This window comes from Artemia franciscana, chromosome 10 (assembly GCF_032884065.1).
Source record: "Artemia franciscana chromosome 10, ASM3288406v1, whole genome shotgun sequence".
NCBI classification, from domain to species: domain Eukaryota; kingdom Metazoa; phylum Arthropoda; class Branchiopoda; order Anostraca; family Artemiidae; genus Artemia; species Artemia franciscana.
Window position 1 is genome coordinate 8,146,983 of NC_088872.1, and position 27,270 is coordinate 8,174,252.

The 27,270-nt window shown below is 33.9% G+C and overlaps 1 protein-coding gene across 2 annotated transcripts in view; it reads left to right on the forward strand.

The window, feature by feature from the left end:
- LOC136031732 (uncharacterized) overlaps window positions 1-27,270 on the forward strand; it is a 182,602-nt gene that overhangs the window by 44,043 nt on the left and 111,289 nt on the right. For both annotated transcript variants that reach the window (XM_065711440.1, XM_065711439.1), the window contains exons 9-10: window positions 14,139-14,249; window positions 18,844-19,161. In XM_065711440.1, coding sequence (XP_065567512.1) covers window positions 14,139-14,249; window positions 18,844-19,161 — 429 coding nt within the window. The remainder of the gene's footprint in view (window positions 1-14,138; window positions 14,250-18,843; window positions 19,162-27,270) is intronic.

Genomic DNA, 27,270 nt, shown 5'->3' on the forward strand with positions numbered 1-27,270 from the left:
TCAAGATAGCTTAATTTCGTCGACATAATTTAATGTTGAGCTTAAGTAAATATGAAGTAAAAATAATTTTGTCAAGATAGCTTAATTTCGTCAAGATACTTTAATGATGAGTTTAAACTCATCATTAATTTACTTCAAAAATATGAAGTAAAAATAATTTCGTCAAGACGGCTTAATTTCGTCAAGATAATTTAATGATGAGCTTAAGTAAATACGAAGTAAAAATAGTTTCGTCAAGATAGCTTAATTTCGTCAAAAGAATTTAATAATGAGTGAAGTAAAAATAATTTCGGCAAGATTGCTTAATTTCGTCAAGATAACTTAATGATGAGCTTGAGTAAATATGAAGTAAAAATAATTTCGTCAAGATATCTTAATTTCGTCAAGATAATTTAATGATGAGCTTAAGTAAATATGAAGTAAAAATAATTTTGTCAAGATAGCTTAATTTCGTCAAGATAGCTTAATTTCGTCAAGATAGCTTAATTTCGTCAAGATAATTTAATGATGAGCTTAAGTAAATACGAAGTAAAAATAGTTTCGTCAAGATAGCTTAATTTCGTCAAAAGAATTTAATGATGAGTGAAGTAAAAATAATTTCGGCAAGATTGCTTAATTTCGTCAAGATAACTTAATGATGAGCTTAAGTAAATATGAAGTAAAAATAATTTCGTCAAGATAGCTTAATTTCGTCAAGATAATTTAATGATAAGCTTAAGTAAATATGAGGTAAAAATAATTTCGTCAAGATAATTTAATGATAAGCTTAAGTGAATATGATGTAAAAATAATTTCGTCAAGATAGCTTAATTTCGTCAAAATAATTTAATGATCAGTGAAGTAAAAATAATTTCAAGATAGCTTAATTTCGTCGACATAATTTAATGATGAGCTTAAGTAAATATGAAGTAAAAATAATTTTGTCAAGATAGCTTAATTTCGTCAAGATAATTTAATGATGAGCTTAAGTAAATATGAAGTAAAAATAATTTCGTCAAGATAGCTTAATTTCGTCAAAAGAATTTAATGATGAGTGGAGTAAAAATAATTTCGGCAACATTGCTTAATTTCGTCAATATAACTTAATGATGAGCTTGAGTAAATATGAAGTAAAAATAATTTCGTCAAGATATCTTAATTTCGTCAAGATAATTTAATGATAAGCTTAAGTAAATATGAAGTAAAAATAATTTTGTCAAGATAGCTTAATTTCGTCAAGATGGCTTAATTTCGTCAAGATAATTTAATGATGAGCTTAAGTAAATACGAAGTAAAAATAATTTCGTCAAGATAGCTTAATTTCATCAAAATGATTTAATGATCAGTGAAGTAAAAATAATTTAAGATAGCTTAATTTCGTCAACATAATTTAATGATGAGCTTAAGTAAATATGAAGTAAAAATAATTTTGTCCAGATAGCTTAATTTCGTCAAGATAATTTAATGATGAGCTTAAGTAAATACGAAGTAAAAATAGCTTCGTCAAGATAGTTTAATTTCGTCAAAATAATTTAATGATGAGTGAAATAAAAATAATTTCGGCAAGATTGCTTAATTTCGTCAAGATAACTTAATGATGAGCTTGAGTAAATATGAAGGAAAAATAATTTCGTCAAGATATCTTAATTTCGTCAAGATAATTTAATGATGAGCTTAAGTAAATATGAAGTAAAAATAATTTTGTCAAGATAGCTTAATTTCGTCAAAATAGCTTAATTTCATCAAGATAATTTAATGATGAGCTTAAGTAAATACGAAGTAAAAATAGTTTCGTCAAGATAGCTTAATTTCGTCAAAAGAATTTAATGATGAGTGAAGTAAAAATAATTTCGGCAAGATTGCTTAATTTCGTCAAGATAACTTAATGATGAGCTTAAGTAAATATGAAGTAAAAATAATTTCGTCAAGATAGCTTAATTTCGTCAAGATAATTTAATGATAAGCTTAAGTAAATATGAAGTAAAAATAATTTCGTCAAGATAATTTAATGATAAGCTTAAGTGAATATGATGTATAAATAATTTCGTCAAGATAGCTTAATTTCATCAAAATGATTTAATGATCAGTGAAGTAAAAATAATTTCAAGATAGCTTAATTTCGTCAACATAATTTAATGATGAGCTTAAGTAAATATGAAGTAAAAATAATTTTGTCAAGATAGCTTAATTTCGTCAAGATGATTTAATGATGAGCTTAAGTAAATACAAAGTAAAAATAGTTTCGTCAAGATAGCTTAATGTCGTCAAAAGAATTTAATGATGAGTGAAGTAAAAATAATTTCGGCAAGATTGCTTAATTTCGTCAAGATAACTTAATGATGAGCTTAAGTAAATATGAAGTAAAAATAATTTCGTCAAGATAGCTTAATTTCGTCAAGATAATTTAATGATAAGCTTAAGTAAATATGAGGTAAAAATAATTTCGTCAAGATAATTTAATGATAAGCTTAAGTGAATATGATGTAAAAATAATTTCGTCAAGATAGCTTAATTTCATCAAAATGATTTAATGATCAGTGAAGTAAAAATAATTTCAAGATAGCTTAATTTCGTCAACATAATTTAATGATGAGCTTAAGTAAATATGAAGTAAAAATAATTTTGTCAAGATAGCTTAATTTCGTCAAGATAATTTAATTATGAGCTTAAGTAAATACGAAGTAAAAATAGTTTCGTCAAGATAGCTTAATTTCGTCAAAAGAATTTAATGATGAGTGAAGTAAAAATAATTTCGGCAAGATTGCTTAATTTCGTCAAGATAACTTAATGATGAGCTTGAGTAAATATGAAGTAAAAATAATTTCGTCAAGATATCTTAATTTCGTCAAGATAATTTAATGATAAGCTTAAGCAACTATGAAGTAAAAATAATTTTGTCAAGATAGCTTAATTTCGTCAAGATAATTTAATGATAAGCTTAAGTAAATATGAAGTAAAAATAATTTCGTCAAGATATCTTAATTTCGTCAAGATAATTTAATGATAAGCTTAAGTAAATATGAAGTAAAAATAATTTCGTGAAGATATCTTAATTTCGTCAAGATAACTTAATGATGAGCTTAAGTAAATATGAAGTAAAAATAATTTCGTCAAGATATCTTAATTTCGTCAAGATAATTTAATGATAAGCTTAAGTAAATATGAAGTAAAAATAATTTCGCCAAAATACCTCAAAGCACCAAGGGGAGTGACAGGGAAATTATTTTTGGAATTGGTTAAGTGGAAGAATGCACAACTATGTATGACTTAAGTTAATTAAGTCATAAATAAATTAAGAATCTTTGGGAATTTACTTTTTGGGGAAAAATAGTTCCATAGTCATTTAATAAATAAAAATAATAAACAATTTAATATTATGTTATAGGTTATGAATAATTTTTTTATTTAGTAGTGAAAAATGTAATACTAAATAACTTTTAGACTACATTGCCTTTCCATTGACCGAATTCAACAAATGAACATATAGAGAAAATAGGTATGATCTTTTAAAACAAACCAGTGAAAAAAAATTTTAATAATTAAGAAATCTGGATATTTCGACTTGACGTCCTGAAGCCTTTATTAAAAAAATTAAAAAATTAATTAAGGTGAATTAAACGCAACACAAAGAAAAGAAACACAACTCGCGTCTTAATAGCTTCCAATATCACCATGCAAATAGCAAGAATGCGCACAACAGAATGACAAGTTAGCTATAAAACAGGACAACCTAACTTGTCACTCTGTTGTGCGTGAGTTGTGTGAGTTGTGTTTATTGGTTTGTTTTTCTTTTCTTTATATGTTGTGATTAATTTAGCTAAAGTCGATTATTTTTTCGTTGATAAAGCCTTCTGGACGTAAAATCGAAATTATTCGGATTTCTTTATTATTTAAAGTTTCTCGTCTACAGCTCCGTTTTAAAATACTATGCTTATTTTCTCTATATTTTCATTTATTAAATTCTGTGTAAGCATTCATGTCGTTTTTTTAGTGTTTAATCAAAAAATAAGCAAAAAATTAATTTCTTTAAATAACCAAAATTATTAAATTAAAATTAATCAAATAATTATTTAATCTTAATTAATTAATTAGATTTATTAATTAAAAATAAATTAAAAAGATTAAATTAAAAAAAGAAACGTGTGGGAAAATCTGCAAAAATTCAAGTTAAGAACATATGCCACCATATACCTGAAGAAGTGTAACTTTCCTTTGAAGATGTTATTGTCGGGAGGCAAAAACGGAATTCCTATGGACGAAAGGCGCTGTCAAAATCATCCAAGTAAATTTGCTTATCCATTTTCACAGTTCAAGGTGGCAACACCGACGGAAATGTAATACTGCTTTTTAAATCTTAATAATTCTTAAACAACCAAAAGTAAAAATATTAGAAACTCTTGGATTTCAGGTATCATAGACCAAAAATGGGTCCTGGGGGCAGAAAGTGCGTTTATTTTGATGTCCTTGATACTTTAAAGTGATATTAAGTGTGTGTACTTTATTTATCATTGTTTTGTGTGTATTCGTACCATTCGCATGATGATGTTGGAAGTTATTAAAATGTGAGTTGTGTTTATTGTTTTTTTCCTTTTCTTTATATGTTGTGTTTAATTTAAGTTTAGCAAATGATAAATAAAGTGCCGTAAGAAGTCGATTAATTCACTCGAGTATCAAAATAGACAATTTGCATTTGGAAATTTTTGTTGTTTAAGGCCAATCTCCGAGGTTTGAAGCCAATGCTATTTTCCTATAGCAGTGAAATGCGTATTAACAACAGACACGAGCAGATTCTTTGATGAAAAAATTCCTGTGGCTTCATTGAAAGCTTTAACATGAATAGGCCGAACAAATTTGCATTTTTTTTCTTTAGAGCTTCATTAAAAATTAATTAGTGGGGACACCTCTAATTTTTAAGAGTAGTAATAAAATTAATTTTATAAGACGTAGAGAATTGTAAAGTAGCCTCTCGATTTGCCACGAGATTTCAAAATTTTTGGCCGTGAATTTTTTTTTTTGTTATCATCAGTTTCCTTTAAAATTTGCCATTTAAGATATTCTTCCTTTACTATTTAAAAGGGTTGTACTAATCATACAGCCTTGATTTTTGGGTCGTTTTGTAGATCTTATACCGATAAATCATCCCAAAGATTCTCAAGTTTGTAGTTATGTGGAATGATTTTTAGCAATAATTCTTAGTATTCAAGATTTCCTCCTTTCTCATTGGCTTAACCACTCCTTGAGGGGTTTGCCAGAATATCATTAAGAATGTTGACATCTCCTTAGCATTGCGACCAGATTTAAAAGGAAGTTGAAAACATGTATAATTGGCAACAACACCTTGAGGCAATATCATATTTAACACTTCATACGAATTGGCATTTTTTAGGTTACAAAGCTGTTACAAAGCAGATAACATTATTGGCCTTTAAAAGTAAAGAAACACCGATTGTAGGCCTATAAAATGTATGAACATTATTTTTAAAAAGAACATTATTCTTAAAAACACATCATTTTAAATATTATTGGCCTTTAAAAGTAAAGAAACACCGATTGTAGACCTATAAAATGTATGAACCTTATTTTTAAAAAGAAAATTATTCTTAAAAACACATCATTTTAAACATTATTGGCCTTTAAAAGTAAAGAAACACCGATTGCAGACCTATAAAATGTATGAACGTTATTTTTAAAAAGAAAATTATTCTTAAAAACACATTATTTTAATCATTATTGGCCTTTAAAAGTAAAGAAACACCGATTGTACGCCTATAAAATGTATGAACGTTATTTTTAAAAAGAACAATAACCTTAAAGACACATTATTGTAGGCCTATAAAATGTATGAATATCATTTTTAAAAAGAACGTTATTCTTTAAAACACATTATTTTAAACATTATTGGCTCTTAAAAGTAAAGAAACGCCGATTGTAGGCCTATAAAATATACGAACATTATTATTTTTTTTTAATCTAAAGTTGTAGGATATTCGTCAATTTTAGTTCCACGGGATCTCATTTCATTACTAATAGTGCCGTATCTTAGAATATTTTGGTTTTCCCCCATCATCTCATAAAGTTGACGATTTATAGGCTCGTTCATAAATGATTGATTACCCCGGTTTGGAACCGGGGTAATCATATACTTTGCTTTACGGAGTAATGCATATACTGCTAAATTAATGTCATTTAAAGAATCAATTTTAAGAATCAATTGATTGCTTTAAAAGGAAAATCAGAGGCTTAATGTCGGTCAGGATTTAAAATAAGAGCTCTGAGTCAAGAGGTCCTTCTAAATATCAAAATTCATTAAGATCCGATCACCCACTCGTAAGTTAAAAATACCTCAATTTTTCTAATTTTTCCTTTCCCTTCAGCCCCCCCAGATGGTCGAATCGGGGAAAACAACTGTAACGAGTCAATTAGTGCAGCTCCCTGACATGCCTAACAATTTTCATCGTCCTAGCACGTCCAGAAGCACTAAACTCACCAAGGTGCTGAACCAAACCACCTAACTCCCCCAAAGAAAGCGGATCCAGTCCGGTTTCGTCAATTACGTATCTACTGCGTTTATAAGCGTTTTCCAAGATTTCCGGTTTCCCCCTCCAACTCCCCCCCCCCCAATGTCAACAGATCTGTTCGGGATTTGAAAGAAGAGCTCTGACACATGAGTTTCTCCTAATTATCAAATTTTATTAAGATCCGGTCACCCATTCTTAAGTTAAAAACACCTCAATTTTTCTAATTTTCCCAAATTAACAACTTCCAGCTCCCCCAAAGAGAACGGATCCGTACCAATAATGTCAATCTCGTATCTATAGCTTGTGCTTATTCTTCCCATCAAGTTTCATCTCGATCTCTCCACTCTAAGCGTTTCCCAAGATTTCCGGTTTCCAAGGTTTCTGTTTTTCCCTCCAGCCCTCTATGTCCTTGCATCCAATTCTAACTGAAAATGGATTATCTGAGACATAAGATTCTTCTGCATATTAAGTTTCATTAAGATCCGATCACCCATTCGTAAGATACCTCGATTTTCACGTTTTCCAAGAATTCCAGTTTCCCCCTCCAGCTCCCTTCAATGTCATCGGATCTGGTCGGGATTTAAAATGATAGTTTTAAAGCACAAGATCCTTCTAGATATCAAACTTCATTAAGATCTGAACACCCGTTCGAAAGTTACAAATACCTCATTTTTTCTAATTTTACCGAATTACCCCCCTCCCCCCCAACTCCACCAAAGGGAGTGGATCCGAGCCGGTTATGTCAGTCACCTATCTTGGACTTGTGCTTATTCTTTCCACCAAGTTTCATCCTGATCTCTCCGCTTTAAGCGTTTTCCTATATTTCCTGCCCCCCCCCCAAATGACACTGGATCTGGTAGGGATTAAAATGAGAGATCTGGGTTTCGAGATCCTTCTAAATATGAAATTTCATTAAGGTACGATCACTCTTTCATAAGTTAAAATACTTAATTTTGTCTAATTTTTTAGAATTACCCCCCCCCCCCAACTCCCCCAAAGAGAGCAGATCCGTTCCGGCTATGTCAATCCCGTTTCTAGGACTTGTACTTATTTTTACCACCAAGTTTCATCCCGACCCCTATACTCCAAGCGTTTTCCAACATTTTAGGTCTCCCCCCAACTTCCTCTTCACCGGATCCGGTCGAGATTTAAAATAAGAGCTCCGAGACATGATATCCTTCCAAATATCAAATTTCAATAAGATCCAATCTCTCCTTCGTAAGTTGAAAATACCTTATTTTTTTAATTTTTCATAATTAACCCTCCTCCTCCCAACTCCCCTGAAGAGAGCAGATCCGTTCCAGTTACGTCAATCTCATATCTAGGACTTAAGATTATTTTTACCACCAAGTTTCATTCCGATCCCCCCACTCTAAGCGTTTTCCATGATTTTAGGTTTCACCTCCCATCTTCCCGCCACTGTCACCAGATCCGGTCGGAATTTAAAATAAGAGCTAGGAGACACGATATTCTTCCAAACATCAAATTTCATTGATATCTGATGACTCTTTCCTAAGTTAAAAATACCTCATTTTTTCTAATTTTTCAGAGTTAACCCTCCCTCCCCCAACTCCTTCAAAGAGAGCGAATCCAGTCCGGTTACGTCAATCACGTATCTGCGATATTTGCTTATTCTACCCACCAAGTTTCATCCCGATCTCTTCAATCTAATCATTTTCCAAGATTTTCGGTTTCCCCCTCCACCTCCGCCTACTCTCACCGGATCTGGTTGGGATTTGTAATAAGAGTGCTGAAGCACAAGATCCTTCTAAATATCAAGTTTCATTAAGATCTGATTACCCGTCCATAAATTACAAATACCTCATTTTTAATTTTTCCGAATCCCCCCCCCCCCTCAACTCTCCCAAAGAGTGCGGATCCGGTCCAGTTATGTCAGTCACGTATCTTGGATATGTGCTTATTCTTGCCACCAAATTTCATCCTGACCTCTCCACTCTGAGCGTTTTCCAAGATTTCTGATACCCCCCCCCCCCCACAACTCTCCCCAATGAAACTGGATTGAGCCAGATCTAAAATGAAAGATTTGAGTTGCAAGATCCTTCTAAATATGAGATTTCATTAAGATTCGATCACTCCCTCGTAGCTTAAAAACACCTCATTTTTTCGAATTAACCGTCACTCAACTCCCCCCCCCACTGACGGTCAAATCGGATAAATGAATATTTCTAATTTAATCTTGTCTGGTACTGATTTTTCTCATTTTTCAGAATTAACTCTCCCCCCAACTTCTCCAAAGAGAGCGGACCCGTTCCGAATATGTCAATCACGTATCTAGGATTTGTGCTCATTTTTACCACCAAGTTTCATCCCGGTCTTTTTTTTCGAATTAACCTTCTCCCGACTCCCCCCAGATGATCAAATTGGGGAAACGACTATTTCTAATTTAATCTAGTCTGGTTACTGATACGCCTGCCAAATCTCATCGTCCTAGCTTATCTGGAAGTGCCTAAACTAGTAAAACAGGGAAAGACAGACAGACAGACCGACAGAATTTATGGTCACTATATGTCACTTCGTAAACACAAAGTGCCACAAAAATTTGTTAATACCACAGAAATTTACGAAACTTTTTCTAAGACCTTTTAAGCCCTGAAAGCAAGAGAAAAATTATGGTCTAACTCGGTGTCTTCAAGTATCGCCCCGATTTACGAACAATTAGCTACAACTAAAGCCCAGCTGGAGAAAATAAAAAGTCATCTGCTGGAAAATATAACCAATCAAACAGTTCGTGGTAACGAACTGTAGTAAGAAGCGACCCGGCTCAATAGCAACCAAAACTCTATAAAATGGAATTTTGATACCAATAGTTACATCAAAAGAATCGCATTTTATTGTTGATTTTAAATATATAAGTTTCATCAAGACCAGTTATACCCATCGAAAGTTACGAGCCTGAGAAAATTTGCCTCATTTTAGAAAATAGGGGAAAACACCCCGTAAAAGTCATAGAATCTTAACGTAGAACCTTATTGTTACCTTATTATTCCCGTTACCTTATTGTAGAAGTTTCAAGCTCCTATCTACAAATATGTGGAATTTCGCGTTTTTTTTGCCAGAAGACAGATCACGGATGCGTGTTTATTTATTTATTTTTTTTTCTCTGGGGTGATCTTATCGACTGAGTGGTCCTAGAATGTCGCAAAAAGGCTCATTCCAACGGAAATTAAAAGTTCTAGTGCCCTTTTTAAATGAACAAAAAAATTGGAGGGCACCTAGGCCCCCTCCCACGCTCATTTTTTCCCAAAAGTCTCCGGATCAAAATTATGAGATAGCCATTTTATTCACCATAGTCAAAAAACCTAATGACTATGTCTTTAGGGGCGACTCACTCCCCCGCAGTCACCGTGGGAGGGGCTGCAAGTCACAAACTTTGACCTGTGTTTACATATAGTAATGGTTACTGGGAAGTGTGCAGACGTTTTCAGGGAGATTTTTTTTGGTTTAGGGGGGAGAGTTGAGGGGGAGGGGTTACTTGGGAGGATATTTCCACGGAGAAACTTCTCGTGGGGGAAGAGAATTTCAATGAAGGGGACGCAGGATTTTCTAGCATTATTTTAAAAAACAACGAAAAAATAAATATGAAAAGTTTTTTTCTACTGAAAGTAAGGAGCAGCATTAAAACTTAAACGAACAAAAATTATTACGCATATGAGGGGTTTACCTTCTCGTTATACCTCACTCTTTACGGCTACAAGTATTTTTAGTAATTTCAACTATTTATTCTACGACCTTTGTGATTCAGAGGTCATTCTTAAGGAACTGGGACAAAATCTAAGCTTTAGTGTAAAGAGCGAGGTAACGACGAGGGTGGGTTTAACCCCCTTATATTCGTAATAAAAACACACTAATATAGAGGTTCGTTACGTAAATTAATTCGTAAGTTACGTATATTTTTTACCAATGAAGACGTTTGTAAAAAAATAAAAGTTCTAGTTGCTTTTTTAATCAATCAAAAACTTGGAGGGCAACTAGGCCTAATTCCTCGCTCCTTTTTCTCAAAATCTTCTGATTAATTGCAATTAATTAATATGCAAATTTCGTTTTAATTATTTATGTGCGGAGAGCCAAGATCAAAACATGCATTAATTCAAAAACGTCCAGAAATTAAATAAAAAAAGCAAGTTTTTTTTAAATGAAAGTAAGGAGCAACAACAAAACTTAAAACGAACAGAAATTACTCCGTATATGAAAGTTTTCCCTCCTCAACGCCCCGCTCTTTACGCTAAAGTTTCTTACTGTTTTAAAATAGAGTTAAGAGAAGTGTCAAATTTTAGCGTAAAGAGCGGGGCGTTGAGAAGGAAAAGCCCATTTCATATACGGAGTAATTTCTGTTCGTTTTAAGTTTTAATGCTGCTCCTTACTTTCATTTACTTTCAGTTACTGAAAAGTTCAATGACCCAAATTAATTGAACAAAGAAGGTACTGAACTGATAATCGAGCCAGGTTTATGATTCAATCACGCTCGAGTTTAATCCAAAGTTTGCAAAAATTGAGCAGGCTCTACTAGGTAGTCTGAGATTTCAAATTGAAAATTTGGAGGAGAAAATTGGTCGAATAGAAAAAAAGCTTGATAATTATGATCAAGAGTCCATGCTTGATAGCCTTGTATTTCATGGGGTAAAGTAGTTTCCTGGTGTAGACACTCATACGACAATATCTAACAGTATAAATAGCAAAATGTCTGTGCTGGGCCCTTTACTTTATTTAGTTTACGTGAACATGATGCGCGTTTATCTAAAGGATACATATATTACTAACATTATTGCTAACAAAATTTCCAAAATCCGCAGATAATTTGATAGCAAAAGCTCGTATTACTCTCAAAAGATTAGAGATGTTTACAAGTGTAAGTTTGCTGTGTGTGAATGTAAAGAAAAATTTTTACTGACATTCTGTAGAGTGGGTGATTCTGTTGATTTAAGTAGTAAAGTTCTATTTGGTGAAAAGCCTATTTTACAAGTTATATCACTGCGGTACCTCGGTTTCCATAATGCTTCTAATCTATCGTAGAAGCATCATATCGACATTATCTCCACCAAAGTTGCACGTGGAGTTGGCATCGTCAAAAGATTGAAGCATATTCTGCCGGAAAGTATTCTTCGCACGATATATTTTGTAATAATCTACCCATATATCATATGGATGTTTAGTCTGGGGAAGCAATTTTTATGTTAATTACAAGCTAAATGGCTTTCTCATAGTTTTGATCGGACGATTTTGCTAAGAAAAAGGGGATGGGAGAGGAGGCCTAGTTACCTCCCAATTTTTGGTTACTAAAACAGACAACTAGATTTGTTTTATTTTTTTTGCAAACGTTTTTGTTAGTAACAAACATAGGTACCTTACGAATTAACTTATGTAACGAACTTATATATTTGTGTATTTATATTACGTATATGAGGGGGTTTGCCCCCTCGTCAATCCCTCGTTCTTACACTAAAACTTGAATTTTGTCCCAAATCTTTCAGAATGACCCTTGAATCACAAAGGCCGTAGAATAACTAGTTAGAGTTACTAAAAATACTTTAGCGTAAAGAGCAAAGTATTGTGGAAGAGACGAACCCCCTTATATAAGTAATATTTTACGTTAGTTTTTAAGTTTTAATGTTTATCATTACTTCCAGTAGAAAAAAAAAATCTCATTGTCTTTTTTTAAATGATGCTAGAAAGTCCTGCGACCCCTTCATGGAAATTCTCTTCCCTTATGAAAAATTGCTCCATGGAAAGATCCTCCCACGTAACCTGCCCCCCCCCCGACCCACCCTAACCCCAACACAAAAAAGTCCCCCTGAAAACGTCTGTACATTTCATAATTAACAACTACTATGTGTAAACAATGGTCAAAGCTTATAAGTTGCCACCCCTCCCCCGGGAACTGTGGTGGATTTAGTCATCCACAAAGACATAGTTATTAGGTTTTTTGACTAAGTTAAACAGAATGGCTATTTCAAAATTTTGATCCGGTGACCTTGGAGAAAAATGTGCGTTGGAGGGGGCCTCGGTGCCCTCCAAGTTTTTGGGCACTTAAAAAGGACACTAGAACTTTTAATTTACGTTAGAATGAACCCTCTTGCGACATACTAGGACAACTAGGTCGATACGATCACCCCTGAGGAAAAAACAACAACAAAAAAAACAAAAAATACGTACCCGTTATCTGTCTTCTGGCAAAAATACAAAATTCCACCTTTTTTATGATAGGGGCTTGAAACTTCTACAGCAGGGTTCTCGGATACGCTGACTCTGATGATGTGATTTTGTTAAGATTCTGTGACTTTTAGAGGGTATTTCCGCCTATTTTCTAAAATAAGGCACCGTTTCTCAGGCTCGTAACCTTTGACCGGTAAGACTAAACTTGATGAAACTTATATATTTAAAATCAGCATTAAAATGCAATTCTTTTGATATAACTGTTTGTACCAAAACTTCGGTTTTTAGAGTTTTGGTTACTATTGAGCCTGGTAGCTCCTTACTGCAGTTTGTTACCACGAACTGTTTGAAAATGTAACTTGTAAATGAATAAAAGTAATATATTCTACTATAACGTTGAGATAGAACTTACCAATGTCTCAGGTTTTCCTGTCCCTTATTTGTTCTCGTTTTTTTTTTCTGCCCATTGTGAAAATTCAAATGCTAAACTGTCATCTGACTTGTAACCAACCAAATTCCAATGGTCAGCTGTTACCAATTAGACATGTGAAAAATTTAAATTCCCTTTAAATCCGGTCGTAATATCTCAATTAAGTCAACAGAGTTTAAATATTCTGGTACAACCCTCAAGAGAGCAATTAAGCCAATGAGAAAGGAGGAAATCTCGGTATGTATTTCAATGCTATCTTAATAGAATTAGCTTTCAACCTAGGAGATTGACCTTAACAGGATCAATGAAGTCTATTCGTGTTCTATCCATCTATCTTTTCTGTTAATTTATGGATAAATTATTCAAGGCATAGACGTGAAATTTTCGCAGAGTAATTATGGAATCATGACAATGCAAATGTCTTTATTTGGTATTAAAGACATGCGTTTACATGGTATACATCAAAAGAATGCCACGAGAATACATTCACGTCTTTATGCAACCTCTCTGGGACATATGTGTGCTAAATGCAATTTTAATATTGAGCTTTGTCTTTGCTGGTATTTTTTATTCCCAGCCCTCTGGTTTCAAATTACCCATATTTTCTTGCCACTGCATAGTCTGGATATAAGACTAGAAAAAATTACTTTGCAGTTTCAGAGACTAAAGAAAATACTGAATCTAATGATTATGTGCTAAATATGTGAAGTCAAAAATCTTCGGATTTTTATGCTTTTGAATTGGTTTAGTTGGTGAGCCCAATAAATATGTGTTAAATAGGCGAAGCAAAAATTTTTCGGAATTTTTACGCTTTTCCTTTTATTTTCTTCGTTGATTCGGAGCGAATTTTACAAATTCTTTCAAAATTATCAGACTTACGTCTATGTAAATTATCAATTCGAATTAATTTTGGAATTTTGTTCAATTTTGTTGTTTCAATTTTGCATTGATTTAGGTTAATCTAGAATCCCGAAATTCTAATCATTCTCTTTTACCTAGTCCTTCTCCTCTTTTTTATCTAATCCTTCTCTTTTTTTTAGAATCGTGAGAATGAGAATCAATACTATCCTCCCGGTGGATCCCAAGGATTTGTTAACTCTTCAGGGATACATGTCAAACGTGATATCTGTGATAATGATAATCGTGTTAGTGTAAGTTTCAGTTTACGTTTGTTCATATTCGTAGGAAACTATTGTGTATTCGTAGATAGCCTGTAAGTCGTTAAGAGGTCCCTGAGCTAATATCTGTAGTGAAGCGTTCGTGTTCAATATCATAGCTGTTGACTGGGAACATCCTTGGTGACTGAAAGAAATTGTAAAGGGGAAAGAGAAAAAACTACTCTGCAGTTGTTTATTGTGCACACATTGTGCTATTGTGCTATAATGTTAATTTTGCACAAATTAACGCCGCGTTAATTTGTTACTTTTATCCAATTTACCTGTAAGTTTACCGAAGCAAAGCAATGGCATCAATTATGGATGAGGAGTAGGGGGAGCCTTCGCCCCCCTAGATTTAGATATTTGAATTTTTTTGGTGGGGGTATTTGGGTACAATGCAAACCAAGAAATCTTCCTAGGGACGTTTCCTGTTGAATTGTTGCGAGTGTTTAGTATTCCAAAAGCGCACAAAGTAGACGGAAACTAGTCTTCAAACTTCAAAACTTCGAACTTCTGTTGATGGTGTAGTATATTGTACCATCAGTATAGTAACTTCAAAAACCCCGAACTTCTATATTATAGTATAATATAGTATACGGTAACAGTATAGCTTCCCAGGATTTATTATTGCCGGCGATTTCAACCAGACAAAAAAAAAACAAAGGGTTGCCTGTATACTAGGCCTTACCCAAGTGGTAAAGATACCTACCCATATCGCAGGGAGCACCCTGAACCTTATTTTTTAATGAGCTTGCCTACGTATTACGAAAACTATTTCTTGCTTAGACTGATTGGCAAATCAGACCACTATATTTTAGTTATGAAAGTAAAATGGTCAGTTCCGAAACCCGAAAAGATGAAAATAACGGTAAGACCTGCTACTCAAGCGCTGATTGCCTTATATTGACTATGGGTTGGAACACATGCTTTCAATGAGATTCGCTCGAACGTTGACGTTAACACAAATCCTTGGCGTTTAATTTTCTACTTTACTTAAAAAAGTTTTCCAACAAAGAGATTTGTAAATAGTGAATCTGATAAACCATAGATTTCCCAAGTAATTAAACAGCTCATGATGTCATCTTGTATCCATAAAAGGTAGTGCCCGAGCTAAAGTGTTTAGAAAAAAGATCTTTCAACAATGTTGAATCGCACAAAAGGCGTTCGTTCGATCCCTCGATGACTCAGCTGTCTTCAAAGAGCCATGTAAGTGGCATCAATTGTTGGTAAAAATAGCAAACAGGAAAATGTTATCTCGCGGAAGTATTGTACCTAATGACTTTACCCAAGTTACGTTAAACGGCGTTAATAATTTTTTTTTTTTACTAAGATCTGCTCGACTTTCTTAGCCCTAGAAAATTATCAAGTGAAGCTTGTTTTCCGAGTGTCCGGACGGAAGGGAAAATACTGTCTCTGAGTACGAAGTATATAAAGAGTCGTACAAACTGACAGCATCGTGCTCCTCATTTCCTGGAAAGCTCCTAATTAATTCGATACGAGAGTTTGTTTGATTCTTTGCGAAGCCGCTAGCACATGTCATAAATTAGTGTTGTAATGAAATGGTTTTTCCTCAGTGTTGTGTTGGAAACACGAGTGTGTTTATTATATGTTCTTATGGTTTATTTACTCGAGTGTGTTTACTTATTTTCCGAGTGTTCGGACGAAAGGGAAAATACTGTCTCTGAGTACGAAGTATATAAAGAGTCGTACAAACTGACAGCATCGTGCTCCTCATTTCCTGGAAAGCTCCTAATTAATTCGATACGAGAGTTTGTTTAATTCTTTGCGAAGCCGCTAGCACATGTCATAAATTAGTGTTGTAGTGAAATGGTTTTTCCTCAGTGTTGTGTTGGAAACACGAGTGTGTTTATTATATGTTCTTATGGTTTATTTACTCGAGTGTGTTTACTTATTTTCCGAGTGTCCGGACGAAAGGGAAAATACTGTCTCTGAGTACGAAGTATATAAAGAGTCGTACAAACTGACAGCATCATGCTCCTCATTTCCTGGAAAGCTCCTAATTAATTCGATACGAGAGTTTGTTTGATTCTTTGCGAAGCCGCTAGCACATGTCATAAATTAGTGTTGTAATGAAATGGTTTTTCCTCAGTGTTGTGTTGGAAACACGAGTGTGTTTATTATATGTTCTTATGGTTTATTTACTCGAGTGTGTTTACTTATTTTCCGAGTGTCCGGACAAAGGGAAAATACTGTCTCTGAGTACGAAGTATATAAAGAGTCGTACAAACTGACAGCATCATGCTCCTCATTTCCTGGAAAGTTCCTAATTAATTCGATACGAGAGTTTGTTTGATTCTTTGCGAAGCCGCTAGCACATGTCATAAATTAGTGTTGTAGTGAAATGGTTTTTCCTCAGTGTTGTGTTGGAAACACGAGTGTGTTTATTATATGTTCTTATGGTTTATTTACTCGAGTGTGTTTACTTATTTTCCGAGTGTTCGGACGAAAGGGAAAATACTGTCTCTGAGTACGAAGTATATAAAGAGTCGTACAAACTGACAGCATCATGCTCCTCATTTCCTGGAAAGCTCCTAATTCATTCGATACGAGAGTTTGTTTAATTCTTTGCGAAGCCGCCAGCATATGTCATAAATTCGTGTTATAGTGAAATGGTTTTTCCTCAGTGTTGGAAAAACGCTTCTGCTTGTGTGCCTAAAACCAAAACTCCTATTTCTTGTAGTGGATTACGACAAATACCCATCACACCAGCCATCATCAAGGTTACCAAAGCCTTCATCTTGAAAAAACTGTTAAAAACAAATTAAAAACGATATAGACCCCTTTCAGTATGGTGGCCAAAATGGATACAATACTATAGCTTACCTATTTTGCTTAGTGTTCAAATGGCTTAATAATGGTAGTACATGTATTGACCTGATATTAGCAAACTTTCAGAAATCATTCAACCGCTTAAGCCACTTTGTTATGGCAACGAATATGGAAACTGGGGGTGCCCACAAATGTACTGTAGCTCTTGTTCTGGGTGCTTACTCCCACTGTTTGAAGGGGACACTACCTCAGAACGGACAAATATAACGTGTGGATCCCAAAAAGAAACCAAACATAATATATGTTCTATTAACTTAGTGCTAGCAAATATCGTTGAAAGATTCAAGTTTGTAGATGATCTCTCCTTTATTGTCAAGTATTTAGTATCTAACCAGGTGATAGACTTGCAGTTCAGGTGATAGAGCTGCAGGCTTTATCTTCATATGTTTTATTAACTTAGTGCTAGCAAATTTTTTTGGAAGGTTCAAATTTGTTGATGACCTCTTCTTTATTGTTAAGTATTTATGTCTAACCAGGTGATAGGCTTGCAGTTCAGGTGATAGAGCTGCAGGCTTTATCTTCATATGTTTTATTAACTTAGTGCTAGCAAATTTTTTTGAAAGGTTCAAATTTGTAGATAACCTCTTCTTTATTGTTAAGTATTTATGTCTAACCAGGTGATAGAGCTGTAGTTCAGTGATGTCTTCCTAAGCTCCTTCTTTGATGATCGCAAAGAAAAACAAATTGACTCTCAACCGTGCCAAATCGAATATCATCAGGTTTGCACGGTAAAGCGTCGCTTCGAATTAACTCCCCCCCCCTCCAGTGTCATTTCTAAAAAAAAAATTTCGTTGTCAAAAATCATGGAAGTTGAATTTGCATCTGATTTTATGTTTACTGAGCATGTTGATAAGCATATAAAAGACAACAACATATTAATTCAAACTCTTATAGCAATGTGCCGATTGAGGTATGATAGCGACAATGTCAATACTGTCTATATTGCTTATGTAAGACCACAACTCGAATATTCTGCTGTTTGGTGCCCATTCGTCCAGAAAACCAGATATTATTGCGACGAAATTGAAGCTATTCTGGAAAGAACGGTAGCAGTCATAACCGGAGGTAGAATAGTAGATTATGTCCAAACACGGGAAAATCTGAGGCTTGAATCATTACGAGATAGACTTGACTATTTAATAATACTCTTGGGAAAATGTTTGTTGCCTCACCTCAGTACTGTGACATCTTACCACTAGGTGCCGCAGTGAATACTTGAACTGGGTCAAAGCGGAAATTAAACTCTGTTAAATTTAAGAACAATCGGTGTAGAAACTGGTTCGTCTTTTAATTTGTGGAAGTGTATAACGCATCGCAGTGATTTAGTATATGCATTTAGGTTTTTATTTTTGTAAAAGACTTCGTAAATTAACATTGTGCTAAGTGTATGTCTAAATAAACCTGAGTCTAAGTACAAAAAGTCGACGTACCAGAGTATAAGTAGATAAAAACATCAGAATGAAAAAATTGCATCAAAAATAAAAAAAGAGGCAAAAAATATCAACAAAATATTTAGGTTTAATCATACCTGAAAAACGTGATTCTCTAAAAAAAAAACATTTTGGTTGTTTAAAAATTATCAAGTTTTTATGAAGTTTATACCATCTTTTGTTGGCGTTGCTTTATTGAATCGGTGAAATAAATAAGCAATATAATTTTTTTTCATTCTGGCAAAGCTTTTTATTTTTTCCCTTTTGTCATCTTTAAATATTGATGTGTTTTATTTTCTATAATTCAGGATCAAACTACTCTTTGCTCAGATCCTTTATTGTCTGACGCCTCGGCGCCGTCTTTACCATTGGAAGGTTTGCAAGCGAGCCAAGAGACAGTCTTATCGAACAATGCTGCATCACCAATGTGCACTATGTCTGGTCAAGGAGAAAATCCCCCTGGTCCTGTGGATTTAGAATTGGGGAACCATTGTTCAGGAGCTAAGCCCGGTGAAGCCCAATCTCACGCCAGTCAGCTATCTCAGCTAAGAATCCTGCTGGAAAATAATTTAACAACAGCGACGGAAGAAGAAGTCCAAAGCAGCTCGAAGCATGTCAGCTTTGAGGTAAATGCTTCCCTTTCTTCCCTCTCCCTCCTCCGTCTTTATCTCTCTCTGCCCTCGCTTCCTCCTTCCCTCTCTTGTCGTCTATGCTCACCAAATTCTACAATCCACGGTCAATTTGCAACAACTATATCTTTGATTTTTTGTTCCCATGAGCCGAAAACTCGTCCTGCCTTCATAGTTGGAGGGAGGATCTTGGAAGGAGGAGTGGGGGACTAAAACTATATCTCTTAGCATTTGCCTCCAAATTTAATTTACTAATTGAGATTTATAAAGATTTCTAGTGTTGGTTTTTCTCATCTATTAAGGCAATTTTGATTGTTTTGGTTTTTAATTGGAAGAGACAAGAATCAGTTCATTTATAAGGAACTATTTGACGTTATGGATCTTGTCTGCAGGACGGCTGGCCAAAATCTATGCATTTTTTAAGAATATATTATAGATTAAGCGCGTAATATGTGCTAAGAGATGATAGCACACCCCTTTTTACGGAACTGTTTTTAATATGGATTGTAATGTAACATGCTAAAGTTAAAGACCTTAATGTGCTGTAGGCTATGATTTTAATCAAGTTATTATAGAATGTCCTGTTGCCAATTGCAGATTACCACGCCAAATGTGAAAAACCTCAAGTAGAATACTTAACGTATACGTAATGTTAAAATGTCGAAAGATATATTTATTGGCATTTGCTCTCTTATGATCAATTCTTGCCTAATAAGATGAAACGCTCCCAAAATAGCCTCTTCTTGAATTGTCTCTGCTTGATTGGCAAATTTCTACATAACGACTAAAAAAATTGTTTTTGATATTTCGGATCCCCTCCTCATAAAAAAATTTTAAGTGGCGTGCCTTTTTTTGGAAGTAGTTCATGAGCAAGGAGTCAGAACTTCTTCGTTACATGAAGGGCAGAAAAGGACAGTGAAGACCATTACCACTCCCTGCAGCTAAGACACTATTTTACTGAATGAAAAGAAATTTTCTGAATGTAAACTAGTTTTCTGAATGAAGAAGAATTTTCTGAATGTAAACTGGTTTCCTGAATGAAGAGACATTTCCTGAATGTAAATTAGTTTACTGAATGAAGAAAAATTTTCTGAATGTAAACTAGTTTACTGAATGAAGAGAAATTTTCTGAATGTAAAGTAGTTTACTGAATGAAGAGAAATTTCATGAATGTAAACTAGTTTACTGAATGAAGAGAAATTAACGTAAACTAGTTTAGTGAGCGTAGAGAAATTTCCTGAATATTAACTAGTTTACTGAATGAAGAGAAATTTTCTGAATGTAAACCAGTTTACTGAATGAAGAGACATTTCCTGAATGTAAATTAGTTTACTGAATAAAGAGAAATTTTCTAAATGTGAACTAGTTTACTGAATGAAGAGAAATTTCCTGAATGTAAACTAGTTTACTGAATGAAGAGAAATTCTGAATGCAAAATAGTTTACTGAGCGTAGAGAAATTTCCTGAATATAAACTAGTTTACTGAATGAAGAGATTTTTTTCTGAATTTAAACTAGTTTACTAAAAAGTTGTTAGTAAATAAACGCAACAAGGAAATTTACTCAATGAAATTTGACTGATTTTGAGTTTGTGTCTTTCATTGTTTAAGATCCAAATAAACAGAAATTAAAACGTGATTTAGGAAGATAGGCAGGAACTTAGGGGGAGGGGGTCAGGTTAGAAAAACGATAAAAAAAAAAGGCAAATTGTGTGTGAAAATGGAAGACATTTTGGGTAAAACGTTATAATTGTGTGTCTCTTGCATTCAGAAGGGAGAAATGAACAGAATAGAAATTCAATTAAAGCTACTAAGTGGCGTTGCAAAAACCACTAGACCTTAGTTGAGTTAAATAAGAAAGCATCAATAGGTGAAGGGTTTGGGATGGGGGGGGGGCTAGGGCCTCCCTTGAAATACAAAATTTTCTAGAATTTTTGGGTACTTCTTATAAAAATTACCAAATCCTGCGCCTCTCCCCATAAAAAAAAGTTATATGTATGTTGCATCTGGAAACTTTTCCCTAAATCGACCTGTTGTAAGCATCAATATTTGTATTTCGTACCAACTGGTTTGTTCCATACGCTATAAATTAACTCATATTTTTTCCGAGGAAAGGGTGTGGAAAATCGCTCAAAAATGATGCAATGGCCTTCATTGGATTCTAATTTGGGTTGTAGTATTCAATCTGAGCGCTTTGCTCACTGTCAAATTGTGCGTGGACCTGCAGGATTTTGACCAATTAGAGCTGGGTCTCAAATTTATTCGGTTTTTACATCTGATACGGTGAGGCAGGTGTAACATAATGCTCTGGTCTTCCATTTGTGGTTTACCAATGGGGACCTTTCAAACTCTTCCTTGTGAAGCAAGACCTCAACTGGCTAGAACCGTATCTGACATGATTTCCAGGCTAATCATTTCAATTGAAACGAAGTCTAAGAAACCTTATGCGTAAGTAGTGGCTAGGAAAATTAGGGGAGTATAAAAGTGTGCCTCATATGATGTTTTTTTTCCAAAAAATGTTGGGCTATTTTATTTTTCTTAGAAAGCTAACTACAGCTTGGAGTATTGCTACTGTTTAAGGATGGTTTTGACGCTTATAGTTGGGCCTAAATCTATAAAATTGCGGTTGTGATTACAGTGTTTGTATGGTTATATATATATATATATATATATATATATATATATATATATATATATATATATATATATATATATATATATATATATATATATATATATATATATATATATAATATATATACTTCTTCAGAATAAGTTATGAGATATGAAGGGAATTAGATTAGTTAAATGAAGCTTTAAGATAAATTTCAGAACATACTATTTGGATACGGCCTTGGTTACTAGCTATGAGAGGCATTTGGTGTTAGCGTGGGACTAAAACTTTAAACATACAGAAGACCTGTAGAATTTGAAACACTGATAACCCTTTTTTTGTTTGCTAATATTGTGGGCTATAAAATAGGAGATTCACATACAGGATACGTATTGTCTGAAATTAGTCAGGTTGTCCACTATCCGCCAGCTGAGTTGTATCTAGGGTTGCCACTTGTTTCGCTCCACCGTGCCTCTTCGCGCAACGCTTGCCACGGTTATACCACACATGCTGTTTGTCGCCTGGTGTACACGAATTTCTTAAGTGTGCAACTCCTCAAAATGATTGTTACTTATTTCCAAGTGAAAGTACCATTTATCAACTTATTCATTTTGAATCATTTCAAGCTTACAAAGCATAGTCATGATTCTTTGTGCAAGTTATTCCGTATCATTAATATGATTATATGAATATTTATGAAGTTATTATCCTGTCATTTCTGATATTGGTTAATTTTAAAAGAAGCTGTAGAGTACTTAAAATGAATACCTGTTAATCCATCAGACAGAACTTGCTGCTTAACGTTTTTCTTTGTTTTTTACTTTCCGTCATAAAGACGAAAAGGCATGACATTTTTTTAGTGAATTTAGAAATGCCTAATGACATGACTGCCAGCATGTCTAAAGCGATAATATCTTGTTTGGACTCAGGCATGCACGTAGGGTTTTGCTTGGGAGGAGGGCAATAATAAAAAAACATACTTTAGTTGATAATATGAATAAACACTGCCCGAAAATTAGAGAAAATCTAGAACTTCGGGGTTGCTGAGCACCGAACCCCCCCCCCCCCACTCCATCCTACTTACGTCCCTGTTTGCACTTATTTCTAAGTTATTGCTAAAGAAAGAAACTACCAGATTGTAATTCACCAATCGTTCTTGGAGAGACATTCTTATTTCGTCATGGTTGCAGCAACAGCTTCAACCTTGTAAAGAGTGAGCCACGGCCCATGGTAACCAAAGTTTAAAAATGTATTTTAAAAAAAAAACCTGCCTAGTGATTAAAAATTTTGTCTGTAGCTGATGCAGGCATGGTAACTATTATTTTGATTAATCTTGATATTAAAGTTTTGTTTTAACAACAAATTCAGGTTTAATATGAAAAAGAGCTTAAAACTCCTAGAAAATCGTGTCGGATCCAAATGAAAGTACACCATTGGAATTGGCATTGTCGAAGACCCAATACTGGGTAATTACAGTTCCCAAGCTAGAAAAAACAAATAAACGTTCAAATGGGGACAAGTCCACTTTTTAGACAGTGAAAACAGATGCAAAAGTTACATTTCAGTGAAAAGAGATACAAAAGTTGCATTCACATTTACTTTGTTAGAGATTCATTTTACATTTAGGCAATATCACAGAAGAAATTTACAACTCAGAACTTTGGATGAACCCAGTTTTTGAGCTCTGTCAGACAAATTTAGTGAATGAACCGAAAGGTATTAATTTGTTCTGCATAAAATGTGTAATTTTTAATTTTAATACTTTAATGTTTCCGCTGATGACGACCTCTGTATCTGTGGTCGAAATATCCGGACTTTTGTACTTGTCTTCACTGTCTAATAAATGGACTTATACCCATTTGAACGTTTATTTGCTTGTCATAGAGAGGCAGTGTGGTCTTAGAAAAAAAAATACCTAATTGAATGTGTCCAAACTAGAACAATAAAGAAAATCCCTTTTTTGCATGTGTAGTAATGATCCCTTTTTTCATTTTCTTCACCGATAGCGGGGCACGGTAACATTATAGAGGGCTGTTTAATGGCTCATTAAAAGCTAAATTTTTACATCTGATCGAATTTTATAAATTTAACTTCCTAACGCCATCATCAATTGTCATATGGCACTCAAAAAGTGCGCTTTGAGTATCGTATTTATAATGGATAGGTAGGGAAGAATGAAAAGGGTACTATTATAATATCCCTGGTTTGAAACCTTAAAACTGAGGTTTACAATTACCCTTCTCGTATATCCCCCCTCCAAGCCCCCATAATATTTTTCATAATCGCCTGTGGACAAACAGAACTAGCAGACGACAGCAATACCATAGTGAGCTGTTTGGGGTCTCGTTTTGACGTGTACGTCCTTTTTGTAAATCTGTCTTGATAACACCATCATAAAGTACCATATGGCATTAAAAATTATACTTGTTAATGTAATATCTGGCGCGGAAAGGTTAGGAAGCATGAAAGGGGTACTGTCATGATCCTCATCGTCAAAACTTTAAACCTTACAAAACCTCCCTTACAGGAAGGTTTCATAATCCTCCCTCTTGTATACTCTTGTCCCTCAATTAAGTTTTATAAATCGTGGGCTGACCAGCAGAAATACCAGACTACAGCAACTCTAAAGCTCTTGATCATATCTATGCGCTTTTTGTAAATATATCTCGATAACTGCATCATAAAGTTACATATGGAACGAAAAATGGCATTTTTTGGTTCAATTTCTGGAGTAGAAATGCTTGGAAGCATGAAAAAGGTATATAAAAATATAAATTCTCAAAAACCAAAAACCAGAGGTTTATAATTCCTTCTTTTATTGCTACCCCTCTCAGCCCCTTAAGCAATCTAGTAAAGAGGGAACAACAGCTCATAGCAACCGAAAGTTGAAAAATGCGTTAAAAAAAATAAGGCTTAGTGAGAGACATTGCCAATTGAAGCTGCATCAGAAATAGGATATATTATTTTGATTAATCTTAACAGTAAAAATTTATTACGAAAGAAAGTTTATATTAATTTCTCAAAATGAGCCTGGAACCTCTCGAAAAGGCTTTTACCTTGAGCGTCCGCGATTGATTAGTTTGAATTAATTCGATAGTGCAGAGATAAGGAAGATCCAAATTTTTTTGTAACTCCTCTTTCCAGCTCGTGGGTTAAGACCTCAAGTTGTAGCTTGCAATTATTATATCCTGACTTTTTTGCCCTCCCCCTCCTTTTACTTTTGTTGCACTTTTTTTCAAACAATTTTGGCTCTCTTAAAATGTTGAAGGAAAAACAACGAAAGTATACTTTCTTATGGGAAGCTTCACATTTTTCTTATTAATGCAGCATAAAAATTGCAATAGTAATGACATAAATTTTTGCAAATTATATTGACTACGCATCTAAAATTCGTTTAATGTACTTTAGTTTTCCAAAATTCCTATATATTTTATATAGGGCAGTATTTCATAAGCATCGGTAAATTTTTTTTTCAACTTCTCAAAGATACAGATATACCTTTTGGATTCTTTTATGACAAAATTCCAGTTCTTTGCAGAGAAAGCTTAATAGGAATGTGAAGTAAAACCTACATGTTTACAATGCCCCGTGGCGTCGTTTTTTTGGGGGGAGGAAGATGCCCCTTCAATAATCTGTAGAAAAAAGTATCATATAACCCATGCCCCTTGACTCTCTGAGTGTGGACCCCTCTTCCCACCCCCCAACAATAAACAGCTACGCCAATGGCAATGCCCTATTTTAACAAAAACGCGAGTCACTTCTTTAGTTTCATCTCCTTTGAAACAAGAATCTTTTTTCAGGTCCATAGTGTGTATTTCAAAACCAAAAAAAAAATTAATCAATATATTTTATGAAAGTTTTTCCAAGATGAAAAGTAAAACTAACGAAAATTAATGCTTTGTAGTTTATGTAACGTATATTTGCAATATGGGTTTGACTAAACCGACTCGTGATATTTCCTCATATTCATAGAATTTTGAAAAGCTAGCGCTTTACTTAAAACTAATCTTTCTTGAGCTTTCGAGAGAATTAAAATTGTGTGCTAAATTCTACTAACTCTATGACCGGTGCAAGAGTACTGAGGGTCCTTTAAAGTTGTCTTTTATTTTCTGGAGGGTACTTATGGACTGTTCTTCTTCTAATCGTGTTTTGTTGCGTCGGTTTTGTCCTTTTGGTAAGTCCCTAGTTTTTCAAAATTTTGCAAATTTAGGGAATGTTGCGGGTCAGGTTATTTGCAGATATATGTTGCATAAATTCCGAAGCAATAATTTTTTCTCATTTTATGGTTCATCCTCGCTCTTTACATCAATCTGATTTTTTTTTTTTTTTTTTTATTTATTTATGAGGTAAGGGAGACACTGTGATTTCGATAAAAAAAAATGTCTTATATTTTTTCAATCGCAACGATATTATATAACCAGTGTTTTTTCCCCTTGGGTTGTGCACCTTATTTGATCCAATATCTAATATCTACATATCACTACGAAATACCACAAGAAAGTCATGTCATTTAGCTCTAGGCAAGTTCGTATCGATTATTGTCGTTCGGGGGGGGGATATTTTGTCGGTGAGGGATTAAAAAAAGACTTCAAAAGACATCAAAAATGTATTCATATGCATTTGTTATGTTTTTACGAGTCTGACAAAAATTGGGGGGAGGGGGGTAAACCTGCCCCCTCCCCCGCCCCCTCGGTTCAGTCTTGCCTTTAGGCTGTTGTTCAAATTTTTCCTACTTTAAAGCCTCGGAGAAAAAATTTCCCTCTGGGAAAATGAATAACCTCGATTTTGCTTTGAAAAACTTCGAAAATGTAGGATATGCCCTTTGCCTAGCAATTCGAAACGTCAAAAGCAAGAGAGTTATTCATGGGTGGTAGTGGGGGCAGGGGACATTTGCCTAACCTCTCTAGATTTGAAAAAAAAACACTTTTTTGGTTGTTTTCATTGAAAATGGCCTTTTTGGTATTTTCTTTTAAAAAAGAACAATATTACACTCCCCCTTGATTTAAAAAAATAGTTTTTCTCTCCCCTATATTGTCTTGAATTGACGCCACTGTGACTATTGCATTTTGGTTTCTGTAAATCATTACAGTTTCTTTTGATTTTTTTATTTTTTTTTTAATTTTCTAAATTATTATATGTTATACTATTTAAGTTTTAGAATAGTTTTTTTTTTTTTTTATATTCATTTCTTTATTGATCAATCTATTAATTGTCAGATTTGTTGGGAATAATTCTGGAAGATGCAATTTCGAATTCCGAATTTTTTGATTTTTTCTGAAATGTTTAATTTGTATTTTAAATAAGTAAAACTATAAAAAAAATACGCGAGATGACATGAACTTTCTCATATACAAAATTGTATCGTTCTTTTAGAAATGTAATTTCCAAGGCTGTCATGACGCATCAAACTTTTTTGGTATTCAAGTGGTGATTTTTTCCAGAAAAGGGGATTATTTTTTTTTTCAACGCGGATACGCAGATTTTAGTCTTTCAA